We start from the raw sequence: 21,663 nt of genomic DNA on the forward strand, positions 1-21,663 counted from the left end.
TTCATCTGATATGGCAGACCAATGAGAACCACTAGATTGTTTCAGTAGTAATAATAGTGTCAACAATGACAAGCAGCTGAAATTGACTGAGTGCTTATTATGTATCAGGTTTTCTTTTAAGGACTTTATAAGTGTTCACTCATTTAATCTTCATGAGCTTCCATTTTACAAGATGAGGAATTGAAGGTAGTGATTGAGAGAGGTTTTGTAACCTGCCAGAGATCATATAGCTAGTAACTGGTGAAACTGGGATTTAACTCCGGGTAGTTAACTCAAGAGTCCATACCTTTAACTGCTACTCTGTGTTGCCTTTCTGTAATTTTAGGTTTTTGAGTTTAGTAGTGACACGATGAAACTGATATTTAAATATTAATCTAACTGAAGTAGGCAAGAAGAATCAGATTGAAGAGCCAAAGATTTTAGAAACAAGGACTGGCAAGGATGACTTGTGAGAATAGAAAGGTGAGAATACACATTAATGACCAAGAGGAATGTACTGTAGTGACAGTGAAGAAAAACTTAAAAGACCTGGAAACATTTGCATATAGGAAAGGAAGATACCAAAGGTGATTTCAGGATATTTGAGTTGATGCGATTTAGAGCAGGGATTTCCCAACATTCTGAAGTCATGGGAACAATAAAAAAAAAGGAGATGGGGTAGGGTGAAATTTCAGTGTTATATAGAAGAATAATAGAAATTAACTTAAAGCATATGGAAGAAAGGGATCTCAAATAACCATAAATTAAGATATAAGTTTTGGGACAGAGGTTATAATAAACATCCTCATTTCTCAACTAGGTCACAGTTTTTGGGTTTTTTTTTAGGTCACAGTTTTTAAAAAGTGGCCTATGATATTTATATATGGTAATATTAACATTTTGGTAGATTCCTTGATTATGCTTCAAGTAGACTCACTGCTACAGGGGAGAAATCTAGACATAAAATTTAGGACCTGGATTCAGAAATAAGATTTACTTACACATGGAAATAATCCCTATATATGTAATATGAATAAATCAGAAAATTGCGCTCATGTACACATACAGAATATAATTCTACTGATAAAATATCCAACAGGCCTGAAACAAGTTTTCATGGAATCCCAGAGAACACACTTATGTAGTCTGGGGCATCTCGGCTCAGGATTATCTTGAAGGCTGTGAGCAGATCTGATTAAAACTTATGTCATCATTCTACTTAACAAGATTTTGATTCCAACACTTAAAATCTGTGTAACTGTATATATATGTTTTTCTTACTTATAAGTCAGTGTGTAACTCAATGACAAGGACTTTATTCATTCCTTTATCCTCTATTATAATAAAGGGTATAGTATGGGTGAGAACTACCCCTTACAACAATTTACAAATACATGGTGAAAGAATAGTTAGCAGTGGAGGAAGAAAAAGGGAATATACATGCATAGATGCTCAAGAGGACGAGAATAATGCAGTTTTAAAGACCAAGTGAGCAGGGTTTCAAGGCAGAAGTGATCAATAGTGTAAAAAGCTGCCTTGAGACTAAGAATGGAAGAAAAGCCCATTGGATTTGTTAAAAATATCACTGATGACTTTTGAGAGAGTAGAGGAGACTGAATAAGATTAAAGAGTTAGATCAAGGGATAGGGAAAGAGGAACTGAAGTTAAGAGGTGTTAAGTGATGGGTTCAAATATTCAGAAATAAAAGGTGTGAAGAAGATAGACTAAAAAGGGGAAACAGAAGAACGTAATGGTTAAGAGCAAGACATATGGAGGAGGTTGCTTGGGTACACATGCCAATTTTTCCAGTTAGTAGCTGTGTGAACTTGGGCAAGTTACTTAACTTCTCTGAGCTTTGGTTTCCTTATCTGTAAAATGAAATCATCACAGTACCCATCTCATAAGGTTGCCATGTGGATTAAATGACCTAACTTAATATGAGATGCTGACAATGAGCCAAGCATATATAGGTACTATGTAAGTTTCTGCCATGATTAATCAAGGCTACCTTTTTGTGCAAGTGTGAGGACAGAAAAGAGTCATGGAGAAGTATGAAGACATTACAGGGCTATGAAAAGCAGGATGCCTAAGAACTAACGTGAACTCCAGACAGTGGAAGGACTAACTTTAAGAAGATGAACGTGGCAACTTCTTAGATCCTAGGGAAGGATAAAATAGAGCAATCCCCAAGAGAAGATACTGGCAAATGAGAGAACTCTTGGTGAATGGCTCCTATCTTCTCAATGAAATTAAGTTAAGGTCAATTGATAATAACTCACAGTGTATTTTTGAATTTTAGAAAGCTTTACTATGAATAGGAATTGAATACCACTGCAGCTAGGTCAAATTTGCCTTAAGCCACTGATGCTTTCTGTTTATAAACTATGGCTCACGAACATGGATTTAAGTTTTTTAAAACAAATACTGCTTACTAGATAGTCTGGGCATTAGTTTTTAGATCATAACCTATCAGAGGGCATGAAAAGTGTACTCTGAATAAATGCCATTTATAGATGATGACTGTCAAATAAAAACTTAATTACAGAGAACTTTTAAGGTTCTAGATTAATCCAAATGCATTTGTGCTAATTAAGAGTCTCTGAGGGCTTCCCTGGTGGTGCAGTGGTTGAGAATCCGCCTGCCAATGCAGGGGACACGGGTTCGAGCCCTGGTCTGGGAAGATCCCACATGCCACGGAGCAACTAGGCCCATGAGCCACAACTACTGAGCCTGTGCGTCTGGGGCCTGTGCTCCACAACAAGAGAGGCCGCGACAGTGAGAGGCCCGTGCACTGTGATGAAGAGTGGCCCCCGCTCGCCGCAACTAGAGAAAGCCCTCACACAGAAACGAAGACCCAACACAGCCAAAAATAAATAAATAAATTTAAGAAAAGAACTCTCAAAACAACAGTAAGAGAATAGCCCAATTAAAAAAAACATGTACAAAAAACCACATTTATTCCTTTAAAAAAAAAAAAAAAAAGAGTCTCTGAGGTGGAAAAAGTCATTGATTTTTCTCCTCTATGTGTGCAAGTATTACACATGTATATGTCTTTTCAGCTAGATAGAAGAAAGCTAAGTTATAAATAATAACCTTAAAACTTTCCTCAGGATGCCAGCACACACTCATTCCAGGGGAACGAAGAAGAAAATGAGCTGTCTGTATTCCTTCCAAGTTCCAAATCCTAATAAAAGAATAGGAGTATAATGTTAAAGTTTTGATAATTACTAAAAAAATGAAATTTCCATAAATTTATTCAAAGCTATCAACTAGAGATTATAGGGTAGACATCTGTATTTAAAGCATATCCTTTAAAGAAAATTATAACAAAATTATATTTTAGAAAATGTAAAAGTAGTATGAAGAATTTAAGTTTTACCACACTCAATAATGGAAAAACAGTCACATCCATTTTCTCTCTAATTAATCTAGTACGGCAACACTAACACAGTAACCAAATTAAATTATTCATGAACTCTTTTATTTTGTGGACAGGATCTTGAAGTTTCTAGGTCACTAATCAGGTTGCATTCCAACTTCAGCAGTCACTTCTATTAACAATAATTTCTACCAGGGGTGCTTAAAACATACACCTGTACCCCCCTCCCCTACTCCAATGCTCCCATTTTAAAAATAGCATATAAAGAAGCTAGTATGAAGTGATGTGAATTTAGGGAGATAGTAATTTCCCATAGTTGCTTATTCCTTCTGCCTTTGAGTTCCCATGCCAGGGGCTACTTCTTATCTTTTACCTTTTCTGATCTGGTTCACTTCCCCAATTCTTCTCAAAAGGGGCCTTGATTGCTAGCTACCAGATTAAAGGATAGAAGAGCTGAAGGAACAAGCACCTGGTTCCTCCTACTCTCCCTCTCCTCAATACTTACAAATCCAGAGTAACAACAACCAACCTACTCAAGTTCCGTCTCAATTTTTTTCCCATACCCAGAGTGGAGATCAACATTCAGAAGTCTCAGTAATGGCTCTGTTGTGAGAAGTCTTATTCCCCAACCAGACTGCTCATTTCTAGCTCACTCTTCACACTCAGCTATTGTTATATCTCACTGGTACAGAGTGTGGCACAGAGTTAGCATGGCAGCAGACAGAAGGTGATGGGTGGCTGGCAAAGTGCCCACACAGTCTGGTCCTTAAGAACCGAATGCATTCATTAGAATGCCCTGGACTTTTTCTTCTAGGTTTTATAGTTCATATCTCATTAGGGACCATAAAACAATTTCAAGAAACTTAGAGAATGTGTTTTTAAAGTTGAGGCAAACTTTTATTTCAAAGAAAGAAGACATATTTATTGAACAATGCCACTACTATTCTGTGCCAAACCACATCATTTAAAAACTTTTTTCCTTTTTATAGAAATTACAGGATCTCCAATCTTGAAATATCCTCGTTACATATAAACTAACAAAAATGTTTTTAAAAATGATTATCTACTTGATTAAATAATTTAGCAGCATACACTTTTCTCTTGCCAAATCAATACTTTTATCTGTATTTACTATACAGGGAGACAATTACAATTTAATTGAAGAGGGGAATCACATTTACCATGGATTTATTCAATTGTATTTCACTTCCCACAATAAATAAGATTATTAGTTATGGCAACTGAATATTTCTTTCTTCTCTATTGCCTTTTACGTAATAAAGTGCTGGGCTAGCACATATTTTACCACCATTGAAACAGCAGAAATTTGTCTTGCATATTCAGTGAATCCCATGAGAGAATGGTTTAAAGGCTCCATTCTTTTGATCTTATTCTAATATGTATTTGATTTTTGTTTGCTATTATAGTGAATAAATACATACAGAATATTTTCATGATTTTTTCCTTTTCAAATGAAGGAAACCAAAGAGATTAAAAAAAACATGGATAAAGATATTCTATAAAACAGGTCCATTAATGAATTATATTCCTGTCCAATGAACCAAATTTTAGTCTAATTTTTAAACAGTACTTAACCTGAACAGAACCTGACATATTTTTTGGGGGAAATAAAACCCCAAAACAAACCACCAACAAAAACTGATTTAAAAATGAGAAGGGTAATCCAAATTACTTTCCAGGACTAGGATAAAATGATTTACAGCTTATAATTATATGCTTATTATATAATTCTCAGCAGTTGCATGATCCAAGTACTAAATATGCAAAATACAACAAATTGGGCTGAAATGAGTTATTATAACTAAATTAGCTACAGATGGTACACTTTAAGTTGTTAAGTCTTATTTCCCTTTTTGATAGATTCCATAATTAAGCTCTTCTTAAATCCTTTTGTGGAGCTCAACTTATTTTCCTGTGTCTTTACTGCATGTCTCATCTAGTTAATATTAGTTCCATCAGATGAAGTCACATTCCTCTGTTTTTGATACATTTTTTGCAGTATACCATATATAATAAAAATACACAAATCTGAAGCATACAGCTCAAAGAGAACACACTTGAAGAAAGCACCCAAATTAAGATAGTATTTCCAGAACTCCAGAAGTCATCTGTGCTTCCTTCCAGTCCTATTTCCCTTGCCTTCTCACAAAAAGTACCCACCATCCTGACGTCTAACACCATAGCTTACATATGCTGGTTTGGAACATCATAAAGATGGAATCCTATGGAAAATACTATGGAATGTATTTTCTTGGTCTGGCATCTTTCTTTTTTAATATATTAAAAAAATTTTTTTAAAATTTATTTTTGGCTTTGTTGGGCCTTCGTTGCTGCATGCGGGCTTTCTCTAGTTGTGGCGAGCGGGGGCTACTCTTTGTTGCGGTGCGCGGGCTTCTCATTGTGGTGGCTTCTCTTGTTGCAGAGCACGGGCTCTAGGTGCGTGGGCTTCAGTAGTTGTGGCACGTGGGCTCAGCAGTTGTGGCGCACTGGCTTAGTTGCTCCACGGCATGTGGGATCTTCCCGGACCAGGGACTGAACCCGTGCCTCCTGCATTGGCAGGTGGATTCTTAACCACTGCCCCACCAGGGAAGTCCCAGCATCTTTCACTCATCATTAAATCTTGTGAGATTTACCAACACTGTTGCATGTTGTATTTTGTTCATTCTCATTGCTGTACATAGTAGTCCATTAATTAAGTACACTGCCATGTATTTACCCATTCTACTGTTGACAGACATTTAGGTTGTTTCTAATTTATGGTCATTACCAATAATCCTGCTATAATCCTTCCTGTACATGTCTTTTAGTGAATATAGACACCCACACACCATTCCCTCCCCCTTACACAGACACACGCCCACATCTCCCCACCCTCTACCTCCACCTGCTGGGTACCTGCTAGGCGTGAAATTGCTGGATCATAGCTTACAGATATGTTCAACATTAGCAGGTATTGTGAAATAGGTTTCCAGACTGGCTGTACCTCATTTATCTTTTTTTCTTTTTTCCATATTTCTTTTTAATCACCAACTGAAAAAGTCTAAACTTTCTTTGACAAATTTTCTGACAAAACAATCTTAAAAGCATCATTTGTCTTAATGGCAAAAGGCACAACTTTTCAGCTTGGCTTATTTGTAAGGCTGATTTCTCAAATCATCCCCCTTTTTTCTTGCATTTTAGTTATTTTCATGTATCTGTGTATGAAAAAATTTCCATCAGTTTTAAAATGTAGTGAACACAATGTATAGTAAAGACTCCCTTAATTGACCTCCTTCTGACAGACTCCTTTTTCTCTGGGCAGAACTGTCAAGAACAAGAAGGTTACTTTCTAATAGCTCATGTGTGCATTTGTTGTAGGCTTACCTCGAAGGAATATGGGTTTTTTGCTTAGTGAACTGCTGTTTGTAAGTGATGTAAACCCATGCTTATTAGTGTAATTACATAATTAATATTATATAAGCTGACAATATGAATGTGAAAGAGCTGTTTCAATGGAACTAAGTTGATGGCAACCAAATAAAGGTAAGTTTCTAAATGAAAAAAAAAGCTCTTAAATTAGGTATGCATGACAGTTACAAAAACAAGTAAAATAAAAATCTAGATATATTTGAATTACGACTGCTTAGCAAATGTTTTCATTGTAGACACTAGGTGTGGTTCAGGCAAAAAAGAGGTCTAATGCAAATCAGTGGACTCATAACTTAAGAAAAACAACAAGCCTAGGTCTAATATCAAAAGACTGGCAAATTGGCAAATTTTCATAGATACATTATATATTAAAATAAGGTAGGTAGACATTCCTTTAAAATGATTTCCTGAGTTTGCTGACTTTTTCGTTAATCTAAGGAGCTACTGGTTTGGACCATGTCAGATAAGACAGTTTCTACTGTAATAGGAAAAAAAATCATAAATTCACATTTTCATATTTCCAAATTTATTGCTAGTATATTTGTTTATAATAAATAAAACTACCTAAAAGTTAATTATAGTCACAGAAGCATACTTTTCAGGAAAATGGTATATCACAGAAAGAGAAAAGCTGTAAGGGTTTATAACCTTAACACACATAATCAAACACATGGAAACATAACAGACCCTTTATAAAAAGTATAAAAATATAACATCAAATTAAACTACTTTGACCAAAACTCAGGAGCTATATAAAACATATATGTATACCTATTCAAATGTTTGCAAGGGAAATTTCAAAACTAAAGCTTTTAAGGTAAAGTTAATCTGCTGACATATATGAGTTTTGATACAATTTGAATCCAAGTGTAACAGACGCCACCACCCCTCCCAACTCTGTGGTCTTAAGTAGAACTCTCAGATTTAGTTGTAAAATGTAGGGGTGAAGAGATATCCACATCTAAGATTATGAATTACATTTACCTTACTTTTGGTAGTTTATTGTTAAAATTATTGCCTTATTTCAGGCTGAGTGCTTTTCAACAGAACATTAAGTATTCTTAACCACATGGTATTTAAATGTAATTGTACCATTTAATTAATGAAAAGGTCTCATAAATTGGGTGTTGGCATATATGGGATATCCTACATATTCTCAAGGGTCTTTTGCATTCACAATTAGTAGAGGGAGATGTTCCCTCTGAAAATTCAAAAGGAAATTTCCTGGGTAATACTAGTTCATTTGTTTGTTCTTCATTTTTAATTGGCAGCTCATTGTCTGTTAAGGAGTTCACTGTAGAAGGAAATTTCTGCTACCAAATGTTTATGACAACACAGACAAAAGAAGGGATGGATGACATTAAATGACAACATCTGTATCCATTTGGCCCTCTTTAACTGGTAAAGCAAAAAATACAAACCACAATCTTTCTAAAAGATATGAATGGATCACATGAATCACTGTATTGATTAATTAAATATGAAAGCACGAACAAAAGTAATACCTAGATGTAGTTATAAAGATGAGAAGGCACTTTACAACGTTACTGGGGATAGGAAAGGGACCTCCAACATTCTTAGACAAGAAACATGTTTTTCACTGAGTTTGTGATAGCAAAATGAAGATTCCCCCCCGCCCCCCCATTTCCTAGTAATTGATCACTAAGTAACTCATCATGCTATGGATAATTCAAAAGAGGGGAAAACATGGTATATTTCCTAAGTAAGTGAACACACAAATAGGAAGAAAGATGAAACAAATTACAAAATTATTTACTGCTAAATATTTGGTTTTAAGTGCAAAAGGAGTTCAGAGGTAGGGAATCATATAATTGAATGCACAAATTGAGGGATTAGGTAGACAAATCTTGATAGGGATATGGTAGGTTACAGTGGTAAATAAACTGTCAGCTTGTGGCTTAGACTATAGAAAACTTTGATAGCTAGGCAAAAGCTTTAACAGTGGAGGTGACAAAATGGCATGACAGCATAAAATAAGAATTTTGCAAAGGGTACTTTCAGTATATGTATTTCAAATATATTCAGAAATAAGATTAGACTAATTCTGCTTTTTTAAAAAATACTTCATACTACTAAGCAAGTAGTAGTAATAATAAATGAAGTGGATTATTAGAAATTTTACTGATGAGAGTAAGAAGAATTATAAGGATGAAAAACAATTGCTTATGCTTACTATTTTATCCTTCAATAATTAAAAATTATGAGTCAAAAATAGAGTCAATAATCAAAGACTGTGTGTTTTGAAGGGCACAGGAAGTGGCCTGTTTCAAATATAACACTAATAAACCAACTATACCGTTCAAAAAACAATCTACTATTGTACATCTTCATGAAGGCTTGGAGGGGTTAAAAAAAATCTTACAAGCTTACATGTTGTTCCTTCATTTTTCCTTAAAACTATAAACAAATGCAGCAGAAACTACCAATTTATCATCACAGAGGTGAGACACTACCTGAGGCCACCCCAGAGGAGAACTGACATCTTATTCAACTTACGTAGACAGACAGATTTTTGAAGGATAGGAATTGTGAGATATTTTGTCATATTTAAAAATAAACCTCAAACACGGGGAGGGAGAAGGCTAAGGTGGGACAAAGTGAGAGAGTGGCATGGACATATATATACTACCAAATGTAAAATAGTTAGCTAGTGGGAAGCAGCCACATAGCACAGGGAGATCAGTTCGGTGCTTTGTGTCCATGTAGAGGGTTGGGATAGGGAGGGTGGGAGGAAGACGCAAGAGGGAGGAGATATGGGGATATATGTTTATGTATAGCTGATTCACTTTGTTATACAGCAGAAACTAACACACCATTGTAAAGCAATTATACTCCAATAAAGATTAAAAAAAAACAACCTCAATATTAAACTCTCAACTGCAAAGAAATACCATATGGTAGTTTTCAAAACAGATCGTATTTAGTTATTTCATCTTCAAGGAATTCAGAATAAAAGGACTTTTCCTTTAACTAGCATAAACCTTAACACAAACACCAGTAATACTACCCAGGAAATACTAGCCTTCCATTATTTCCAAGAAAAATTTTGATATACTTGGCAACTGAAATTTGACTATATGCTATAAAGGAGGGAAGGTACTCTTTAACAGTTACATAAATGGACTTTCAAAATAAACCTGAAAAATGTTCATGGATATGATTCTCATTTATACAATTCACTTATTACAACCACACAATGGCTACATAAAGTAAGCTTCAAGTTACTGCGATCAATGATACGGTAATACACTTTGAAGTACTGGTTTTATATTTCACCTACGAGAGCACATGACAGAACAGAGAGTTAAATACTAGACAGTGGTATTACCAGTTCACGATCATATAAAATTTCAGAAAATTCTTTCATCATTTTATAACTTTTACTCTATTATAATCTTTCATTAACACACTATTTCATTGCCTTGAATTAAAGAAGATCTGCAAATGTGATCAAAAGGTTTTACTAGAATTTTTGGATGTTTCTTATAAAGACATTGAATCCTTATGTTTCATTCACTAGAGGTAAACTCAACACAAATTGTCTTTTATTTCACTCTTAAAAGCTCTTATTAGAACTATGCAATGATTGATCTTGATTCAAAATGCTATAAAAAACTAGAGGGAATTTTAGAAGACAAGCAGAAAACTTTTTTTCTGGAATTATTTAACCATAACATTATAATGAATAATACAGATTCTTCTGATTTCACTTTGTACCTGTAATTATTCAGGCATAGTTTAACTGCTCCTAAATGGAGATTGATCTCCCAAAGAATGCTTCATTGGCTTACCCTTCAGAAGGCTCTCAGTCCCTTTCTTTCTCTGTTTCCCACACAAGGACTATTTTTATTTATTAAAAAAAAATTTTTTTTTTAATTTATTTTTTGTCTGCATTGGGTCTTCATTGCTGTGCGCAGGCTTTCTCTAGTTGTGGCAAGTGGGGGCTACTCTTCGTTGCGGTGCACGGACTTCTCATTGCAGTGGCTTCTCTTGTTGCAGAGCACAGGCTCTAGGCACTTGGGTTCAGTAGTTGTGGCGCACGGGCTTAGTTAATCCGCAGCATGTGGGATTCTTCCTGGACCAGGGATCGAACCTGTGTCTCCCGCACTGGCAGCTGGATTCTTAACCACTGCGCCACCAGGGACTATTTTTAAAAAGATCACTTACTTTGTGATCTCAACTGGGGTGGGGTTGGGGGAGAACAGTCCGCCTTAACTATGGATCCTGAAGACTCAAATATACATGAGCAGAAGTGATATGGAAAGAACTCAGCTACCATGGGATACATATAAGATATTTGATAAACATTCTTTTTCTCTTGTAATAATTTTAAAAAAATGACACTACTGAGTGAATATCGTATGTAATTTAGTATTCCCTTATCCAGTAATTTGGTTATATTTCTAAAAAAAAAGATCATTTTTTATTTCCCACCCTTTCTCCCATTCTTGTTAAAAATGATGACAGCTAGAACATGGCAACTACTAATATCCCAAGTTTCACAGACAAAGTGAATGGTACATTACATGCCTCTATTATTTTAGTCTTAAACTAAGAATTCCTTGGTTTCTAAAAGCCAATTTTCCTTCACCATAAATTTTATCTAATATTTTAAAAGATTATTAGGGAGGAGGAGGAGGAGGAAATGGATTTAGTTCTGACATCCTTTGTAGTTACAGTGAGTACTGGGTCTTCTATTTCTTCTGTATCCCCCAAAGTACTAAATGTTGGCTATACTAAACGTGTTTAATAAATACTTGTTGGTCTGACTTGTTCTTACAGAACAGTACTGTTTTTAATATACAAGAACATCTGTTATTTGGCACTGACTGGGAATGAGATGTTCTGTATTAGTGAGTTTTTAAAATAATAAGCTTAACCCATTAAATACTTAAACACCATTTTACCTTCTTTTGGAAGTAGGGGATAATAAATTTTTCTAAATATGCACTTATTTACCTCTCAAATACTGTAATAATTTTAACCTTCTTTGGATAATGCTGGGTCATAATTTGAAGTACTAGTATTTGTATTTTCCTGTGCATATATATATATGTGTATATATGGCATACCTGTATATGGTGGACTTGATGAGGGACCATAAAAGAAATGGTGTAGGGACTTCCCTGGTGGCGCAGTGGTTAAGAATCTGCCTGCCAATGCAGGGGACACGGGTTCAAATCCTGGTTGGGGAAGATCCTACATGCCGCAGAGCAACTAAGCCCGTGCGCCACAACTACTGAGCCCGTGTGCCACAACTACTGAAGCTCATGCGCCTAGAGCCCGTGCTGTGCAGTAAGAGAAGCCACTGCAATGAGAAGCCGGTGCACCGCAACGAAGTGTAGCCCCGCCTCGCCGCAGCTAGAGAAAGCCCGCACACAGCAACGAAGACCCAACACAGCCAAAAATAAATAAATTAATTAAAAAAAAAAAAAAAAGAAGAAATGGTGTAGCACATGAGGCCGAATGCCTAGCAATCCTATGATTTACTTGGGAATTTCTTTTCTTAAACACGTCTCCTGTCAGATGCTTTGGTAATGGCATCTTTTTAATAAAGATGTGGTGACAGATACAGAATTTTATTCATTCCTTCACCCACTTACTCACTGAATACCTAACACAAGGGCTCTCTTCTTGTGCTGAGATGACTCTAAGGTAATAAAGCATGGCTGGCCTTGCAAAATACCTTATTAGTGAAAAGGCCAGGGCAGTCTACTCTAGGATAATTTTCCTCATCCTCTACAAAACTCCATTTCTCCTTACTCTTGTTCCTCATATGAAAACTGGGCTAATGACATATGAAGAAGGAACATGACATCTTCATTTCAGGAACTGGTACTAGAATGTTTTAGCAAAGGTATCTTTTAAAAAATTATAAATTCTTCACAAACAGAAGATAATACATCTGTAGACATGACACTAAGTATAATTCTATCAATTTTATTAAACCTGACATAATGTTTGATTTTGATCAGAACATACAGGTAATATGAACACCTGCTTTTTCAATAATATAAAAAGACTAAAACTTCTTGAATAAGAGAATTTACCAAATAAGGTTTTTGAGGATTAAATGAATTAATTCATATAAAACACTTAGAATAGGGCCTGGTCACTTATTATCTAAATCAACAATTCTCAGCAGGGGGGGATTCTAACACCTAGGGGACATTTTTGGTTATCCTAATGATTGGGGTGCTACAAGCGTGTAGTGAAAGGTAACCAGGGATGCTAGACATTCTACATGACTTTTGAATATCACAGTAAAATTTAGAAATACCTCAAAAGGTGGGGCCATTTCAAGATAGGAGATATGTTTTTCGCAATTTTGTTAGTACTCCATCCCCTGACATAACAGTGAATTATTTTGATACTATCCATATAAAAACTGGCTGATTTGCAAGAATGTTATCCTTCCTTATTTTTTCAACGTGATATCCTATAATTTGTCTTGTCATGTTATTTCTATTTTGATTAGCATTATTTCCATACTCTTTCACTTCCCATTGTAAAATTTTAAAAATTACAACTGACTTGAGTTTTTATTCTAATAACTAGTTTTGCCCAAGGCTATGACATTGCAAAACTCCAGATGGCACTATTTACATCGTACTCTGCAAGCCATATCCCTGGAACTGCGTAACTTGGCAGCTTTGCCTCTCTGCCTTACATTTTCCTGTTATCTTATTTTTCTGATACTCAAATTTATTCCTTGTAAAGAGTGACAAAGACTACACTTCACTATTTCTTCTTATGCAGTCGTATCTGAGCATATACACTGTGCTGTTATTCTATAACAATCTGTTTTTTATAGAAATGTGTAGTATAGTTAAAATACTATTTTATTTAAAATATTATTATTACCATTTAACAGAAATGTAGTACAATTAAAATAATATTTTTTACAATTATATATTTTGATAGGTTATATTTTCCATGAGTTTCATTTAAGATTATATAGTAGACATTAGAAAATGTTTGCTTAAAAAGGGGGTTTTGGGACTGATAAAGAACCACCGAGTTAAATGAGAACTCAATTTTCTTATAAACTTGCAGAGATTATAGAATACTAAAACTAGATGGAATCTTAGATAAAAATGAAGTCATATTAGAGAATGCAGAGAAGTAATAAACATCTAAAATATTATTAGATACAAATACCATCTTCTCAGGATGAATTTGAAAATTGCCACTCAGGGGCTTCCCTGCTGGTGCAGTGGTTAAGAATCTGCCTACCAATGCAGGGGACACGGGTTTGAGTCCTGATCCGGGAAGATCCCACATGCTGGGGAGCAACTAAGCCCGTTCGTCACAACTACTGAGCCTGTGCTCTAGAGCCTGCAAGCCACAACTGCTGAGCCAGCGTGCTCTGCAACCACTGAAGCCCACACACCTAGAGCCCATGCTCTGCCACAAGAGAAGCCACTGCAATGAGAAGCCCACGCACTGCAATGAAGAGTAGCCCCCGCTCGCTGCAACTGGAGAAAGCCTCTGCGCAGCAAGGAAGACAACACAGCCAAAAAAAAAAAAAAAAAAAGCCACTCAGGCAGAAGAGTGAGTGAATTAAGAGTGCAGGTACTAGAGCCACACTGCTTGATATTTGAGTTCCTCTCTTTAATAGCTATGTCCCTTTCCACAAATTATTAGCCTCTCTATGCCCTGCCTTCCCATCTTGTAAAATGAGGGTAAAAATTGAACCTATCTTGGAGTTGCTGTAAAAATTAAACAAATTTACATAGGTAAGGCACTTAGTGTTGGTTAGTATGCAGTAAGGCATTCCATAAAATATTTAGTAATATTTACTTATTAATACTGTAATTCATTTATAGAAAATAAAATACTTTTGTCAGGCTTAGAGAAGATTAAAATGGTTCTGAAATGATTATTCACAGGTTTAAAAACGTATCAGTGATTACCAAGTACCCAGCACAGTACCTGGCACATAGTAGACACTTGATGTTTACTGACTGAATGAACTAGTCTCTATATTAATTTATTCTCTATACATTCATTCTCTATATCAAGAGATAAACAAGTGATAACTTTTTAATGGATAGACTGACACACTAGTACAAGTGAGACTATCTTCATTCTGATTCAGAATTTGGAAATTTTCAACAAAGCACATAATAAGCTTTATGAACCTGCTCAGGGGACAGATTGTTTTGAAATGGTGTCCCTAACGCCACAAATCTCTTAGCTGATTATAATACTGTGTCTCCTTGAAAATGCCAGAGTCAAACATCAGAAAATATGCACAGATCAACAATGTGTTTAAAATAATGTTTTTTGAGTTGGCACAGTCAGAGAAACCTTTCTTCTGCTTTTTATAGTACAAAATGTTTAAGAATTCATACTTTAGCACTGCTCCATATTGTAGGACTACATAATAAAGCTTAGTATTTGAAAAATTTTATTCACTTATTTTACTCCCCATTTTAATCATTTTAAAGTGTACAGGGACACTTGGCACATTCACAGTGTTCTGCAACCACCACCACTATTTAGTTCTAGAACATTTTCATTATTCCAAAAGTAAACACTGTACCCATTAAGCAGTCACTCTTTTTTTTTTTTTTTTTTTTTTTTTTTTTTCAATTGAAAAGTACGGTAACCATATTTACTCATTAAATACTATTTCTCTAAAACACAACATGGAAACATCTAGCATGCATGTTTAATCTCAGTACAATGGATTCAAAACCAAGCATACAGGTTACATGCATCAAGGCTAAATTACAAATTATCATAGTCATCATCATCATCGTCATCATCATCATCATCATCTTCACGTTTTCTTTTCAATGCATTTGATGCTTCATTGGCAGTATTCTGTGATGACACCATGTTAGTGGTAATAAGAATATTTTTGGACCCAATTAGTGATGGATTAATTAGAACATTCTGAACTGCTGATGTTAAGCAGTCACTCTTAAGTTCTTGTCCTCCAACTTCCTGGCAACCACCGTCTGTTTTGTTTCTATGGATTTGCTTCTTCTGGAGATTTTATATAATGGAATCACAGACTATTTTATGTCTGGCTTCTTTTACTTAGCATAGTGTTTTCAAGTTTCAGCCATGGTGTAGCATGTATCTGTATTTCATTCTTTTTTTATAGCTGAATATTATTTCAGTGTATGGATACACCACATTTTGTTTGTCCTTTCATTTACTGATGGATATCTGGGTTGCTTCCACCTTTTGGCTACTGTAAATAGTGCTGCTAGGAATATTCCTTTACAAGTTTTTGTCTGAATGAACACCTGTTTTTAGTTCTTTTGGATATATACCTAGGATTGGAAATGCTGGGTCACATGTTTAACTTTTTGAGGAACTGCCAAACTCTATTCCATGCCGGCTGCACCGTTTTACATTCCTGCCAGAAAACTATGAGGGTTTCAGTTTCTTCACATTCTTCAACACTTGTTTTTTTTCTGACTTTTTGTTTACAGTTATTTTAGTGAGTATTAGTGGTATTTCACTTTGTTTTTGATTTGCATTTCCCTAATGACATTCAGCATCTTTTCACGTGCTTGTTGGCTACTTGTATATCTTCTCTAGACAATTGTCTACTCATGTCCTTTGCCCATTTTTTGATTGGGTTGCTTGTCTCTTTATTGTTGAATTATAAGAGTTCCTTGCATATCTTGTATAAGACCCTTATCAGATATATAATTTGCAAATATTTTCTCCCATTCAGTGGGATGTCTTTTCACTCTCTTGATAGGGTCCTCTGGTGTTCAAGAGTTTTAAATTTTGATGAAGTCCAATTTATTTATTTATTTTTAATAAATGTGTTTTTGGTGTCATATTTAAGAAACCATTGCCAAATCCAAGGTCATAAAGATTTGCTGGTTTTCTTCTCAGAGTTTTCTAGTTTTAGCTGGATGTTGTTGAGGATTCTGCATCTGTATTTATAAAGAATATTGGTGTGCAATTTTCTTTTTGGGGGATGTCTTTGTCTGGTTTTGGTATCAGGATAATGCTGGCCTTACAGAATGAGTTAGAAAGTGTTTCTTCCTATTCTACTTTCTGAAAGCATTTGAGAGACTGGTGGTTAATTCTTCTTTAAATGTCTGGTAGAATTTACCAGTGAAGAATCCTGTCCTGGCCTTTCTTTGTTGGGAAATTTTTGATTACTGATTCAATTTCTTTATTTGCTATAAGTTTATTCAGATTTTCTATTTTTTCCTTGATTTTTGGCAGTTTCATGTTTCCAGGAATTTGTCCATGTCACCTAGGTTATCTAATTTGTTGGTGTATAACTATTCATAGTATTCTCTTATAATCCTTTTCATTTCTGTAAGGTTGGTAGTAATGTCCCCACTTTTTCTGATTTTACCATTTGTAGTGTTTTCTCTTCATCTGTCTAGCTAATTAATTTTAGCTATGTTTTAGCTATATATGTTAATTTTGTTATATCTTTTCAAAGAAACATCTTTTGGTGTCATTGATTCTATTGTTTTCCATTCCCTATGTTGTTCATCTCTGCTCTAATCTTTATTATTTCCTTACTTCTGCTAGCTTTGGGTGTCTTTATTCTTTTTTTCTAGCTTCTTAAGGTGTCAATTTAGGTTACTAATTTGAGTTCTTTCTTCTTTTTAATGTAGGTGCTCACAGCTATAAATTTCCCTCTGAGCACTGCTTGTACTGCATCCCATAAATTCTGTATGTTGTGTTTTCATTTTCACTCATTTCAAGGTATTTTCTAATTTCCCTTGTGATTTTCTTCTTGACCCACTGGCTAATGACAGTGTGTTATTTAATTTCCATGTATCTGTAGATGTTCTATTTTCCTTCTGTTAATGATTTCTAGTTCATTCCACTGTGATCAAAGAAGATACTTTGTATGATTTCAATCTTTAAAAAAATTATGTAGATTTATTTTGAGGACTAACATATGGCTTATTCTAAAGAGTGTTCCAGGTACACTTGAGAAGAATGTGTATTCTGCTGATGTTGGGAGTGTGTGGAGTGTTTTGTATATGTCTAGTTGGTTTAAAATGTTGTTAAAATCCTCTACTTCTTTACTGAACTTCAGTCTAGTTATTCTATTTAGCATGTCATTTTAAAGCATGGTATCACCAGCATATAATACTCCTCCCAAGATGACATAGGCTTTGAGTATGATTGGACAAGGATATCACTAAGGTATCTTTACAAACAACATAGAGACCCAGACTATGGTAGGCATTACTTTAGTACAGTGACAGGAATGATTTCTGGGATGTAAATGGCTATTTCATCTGCCCAGCAATTGCACAGCTGCCATTTGGCTGGTGTCTTTATTCGTAACTTGGCAATTCTGTACTTTGAGTTAATGAAGACAGTTGTACTGAAACATTTTTCTGTTGTAGTATGTCCCCTCAGAATTCCTTCTTTCCTTTGTTACTTTGAGAGTGTATGTTACTACTCTTCCTTAAACTTGATTTACTTATCTCTTCTGTTTCTGTTAAAAATCTTATCTATATTGTTTAGCTTTCAGCCCAAGAAATTTGACTTTAAAAGCCAATCAGAAATGCTCTTCTGGTTGGCAAATTAAGCTGATAAATTCTAAATTTAGCTCTCCAGCTATTGCTACAATGATGTTACCAACCTCCAAAATCTCAGAGACTTAGAAAAATAAGCATACATTTCTTGCTCATGGGTCTGTGGGAAGTTCTATTTCATAATGCCAGATGGTTCCATATCTGCTTAATGTGCTTTGCATTCTGGGGCCAGTAGCTATCTAGGACATGCTTATATTATAGGAGAAGACAGAGGACAGTTGGTCAGGACAAACCATGTAAAACATTTAAAGTGTCTGCTTGAGTCACACCTGCTAACATTACACTGGCTTAAACAAGTCACATGGCTAAGCCCAACGAAGTGGGAAAAGCTCCTTCCACAGGAGCGGGGAAGGGAGAACAAGTATTCACTGAACAGTAACACCATCAACCACAGCCTAGCAAAGTAAGACAATTAGGAGCAACATAGTAAATTTCAAAAAGTTAAATTTATTTAAATTAAAGGACTTACTTTGAAGTTAAGTTTCTTCTCCTTTTTAGAGTAATAATGTTCTTTTTTAAATAAAATAATGGTAATAATAGAAGGCAGCAGAACTTTAAAAAATTCTTCTCACTTGACAAAAAGCTGGCCACCCTCTGTCAGTCCCCTATATTTTAGGACAATTTTACTATTCTATGAAAATCCCAAAGTCTCCTACAAGAAAAAAATCACAGATCTCTGAATGTAATCCCAGGTCTCTCTGGCTGTTGTTCACTATTCAGAGGCTATTCCTTGGCTTGCAAAGACACTCATTTTCCCCCTTCTCAGGTTTCATTATTCCAAATGCTTGTGACTAGGATGCTCCGTGTGTTAGAGAATTAAAACGTCATTATTTCTTTCTAGTGATCTAATTTAAGTTTTACATTAAAAATGGCCCCACTTACTTTTCCGTCTCTATACAAACTTAGGTTTTTTTAACACTTGGGACCCTACAATCTTAATGTCATGTAAATCTTTCATGTCCTTGACATGAAAATTTTATAAAAAATAATGGCCTATGACTCTATAACTTTAAAAAGACAAGCTATTGAGAAGATTAAAATTTAAGAAGAAGCTAGTGGTTTTACTTCCAATATGAAAGGACACATATTTAGTAGTTTTACAGGTATACAAGTATTTACTAATACTAACGATTTTGTCATACCTTTATCAAACATTAAAGCTATGCAAAATAGCAGAGCAGCGTTTTTGTTTTTGTTTTTTTTGGTGGTTCTTTTTGCTCACAGTACTGTCAAAGCAAATGAAGCAACGGGCACTCCTCTAATGACTGCTTCACTCTTGACTCTTCAGCTTATTTCCACCTCCTACTCCTGCTCTTCATCTTGTTCTTTACTTGTGATATTCTCCAGCTTTAGGCACTATTAAAACATTATAGCCACCTCATCTGTTCCAAACTAGGGGGTGAGGTGGAAGAATGTGATATTGTAATGTATTGTATCTACAGAAAAACTTTATACAGAGACTTTCGAATTTGTCAAAACACTAAATTTCCTGCGAGTCTTGCTCTAGCAAATGAGATTCTCAGTTCATTATTAAACACTAACTTATCAGATGCGATCTATGAAATAACTTCACAATATGGCAAATGCCTTTTATTATCCTATTGATTGTGTCCACTGTTTGACCTAATATATATTTAGATTTCATAAATGTGCAATCTAAAATAAGAGGCAGAGAGGCACCCATGAATCAGCAAGGGAAGTTTCCATTAAATGGGATAAGAACTCAACTCACTGGTTTTGAAACTTATGTTGGTGTCATACTTACATTTTAAGTAAAGTATGCTTCTTTTATAACATTTTGTGGAATATATATAGAAGTTTACATTTTCTCTAATTTTTAAAATGTAATTCTCATTAAAATAAGATGAAAATTCAAAAATTTGGCTGTAACTTATATAAGCAACATACCTGCAGGTATGATCATCACTCACACTTGCAATTTCTTGGCCTTCTTTGGGATCAAATACCAAACCATTAATGAAATCTGAATGGCCCTCTAAAACCTGACATAAGGGGAAAAGTTAGTAAGAACACAGGAAAATAACCTACAATATTCCTACCTAATATTTTTACTTCATTGCTTTCACTGCATGCTTCTCTTTTCTATAAATATTTCTTAAGCAGTCTGCTATTTTTAAAACATGATTTATACACCCACCTTTCTAGAAGGTTTATCTTGGAAAGAAGCTGATCATTCAACACACTGTTATTAGCTTGATTTTTCTTTTCTAGTGTGCATTTCTTACAAAAACAGAGACTTTTTTTTTTTTAAACTGTACCTGTCCTCATATCACCTCATTTCTCACTTATTACATGAAGGTTAAATAAAAGTTAAAGCTAGAAGAACTTTCTAGGGGCTCTGAAATAGAGTTCCCTTCGATTTTTTACCTCATACCTGCTGCTCTGTACACTGGCTGCTCTCTAATAAACACAAAGCATGGACTTCACCTTCTACTGTCTTTATTCACTTGCTCAATGTGACTGCCAGCACTGGAGACAGCTAGTATTATAAGCCCATTATCACAACAACCCAGCAATTCTCTTCTGGCCACAGAAGAAATAAATGGGAAATTATAAGGTAGAGGACTATGCAAGCAGGCAGGTCCAATCAGTCTAAATCTTTACAACTGAAATCCTAAACAGGTCTGTCAGATATCAGATATTTAAATATTTTAATGGATATTGTTCTTGCTTCCTATTTTCCTTCCAAACACTTGAATTTGATCTCAGTTGTAAGATTAATAAAGTGGTTCTATTTGGTACTGCTTACTATTTGGAAATATGTAATTAGGAAAAAAAAGGATTTGATTCAAACATTCCTGTGTTAAGTTTAACAAACCCAGGTCCTCCAAATCATTCTTCAAAGCTTATGTCAGAGTCTACAAGCCAAATCAAATTAACATTAAATATTTAATGTCTATTATAACTAACAATAATTGTTAGTAACTATTGACTTTTGATGAGTCAAAGTTTTATGTGCCATTTGTACAGATAGTCACTGATACAGCTTTAAATTAATATATACAGTGCACTGTATTATGGTAAAATTGTATATAGCCCATTGTATATAGTTTAGAGCATAACTTTTACTGTTTTCTAAATGATTGGAAAGGTTTATAGTTTATGTTTGTTTTACAACATTATTCATAGTTTTGATTTACTAGAAAGTCAAGAAGGCAATACCGTTCTTATAAAAAACATGATTCGGTTTCAATCCAAACTGAGAGGTATTTATATAATGAACTCCCCCCCACTTTACTGAGATATATAACACTGTGTAAGTCTAAGGTATACAACATGATGATT

The 21,663-nt window shown here is 34.8% G+C and overlaps 1 protein-coding gene across 1 annotated transcript in view; it reads right to left on the reverse strand.

The window, feature by feature from the left end:
- The window catches only part of NUP37 (nucleoporin 37), a 41,880-nt gene that overhangs the window by 7,257 nt on the left and 12,960 nt on the right, over positions 1–21,663 (reverse strand). The window contains exons 5-6 of the mRNA XM_059934766.1: positions 20,266–20,360; positions 3,073–3,163 (exon numbers count right to left, since the gene is read on the reverse strand). Coding sequence (XP_059790749.1) covers positions 3,073–3,163; positions 20,266–20,360 — 186 coding nt within the window. The remainder of the gene's footprint in view (positions 1–3,072; positions 3,164–20,265; positions 20,361–21,663) is intronic.

The sequence above is a fragment of the Balaenoptera ricei genome, chromosome 10 (assembly GCF_028023285.1).
Source record: "Balaenoptera ricei isolate mBalRic1 chromosome 10, mBalRic1.hap2, whole genome shotgun sequence".
In the NCBI taxonomy this organism is placed as follows: Eukaryota; Metazoa; Chordata; class Mammalia; order Artiodactyla; family Balaenopteridae; genus Balaenoptera; species Balaenoptera ricei.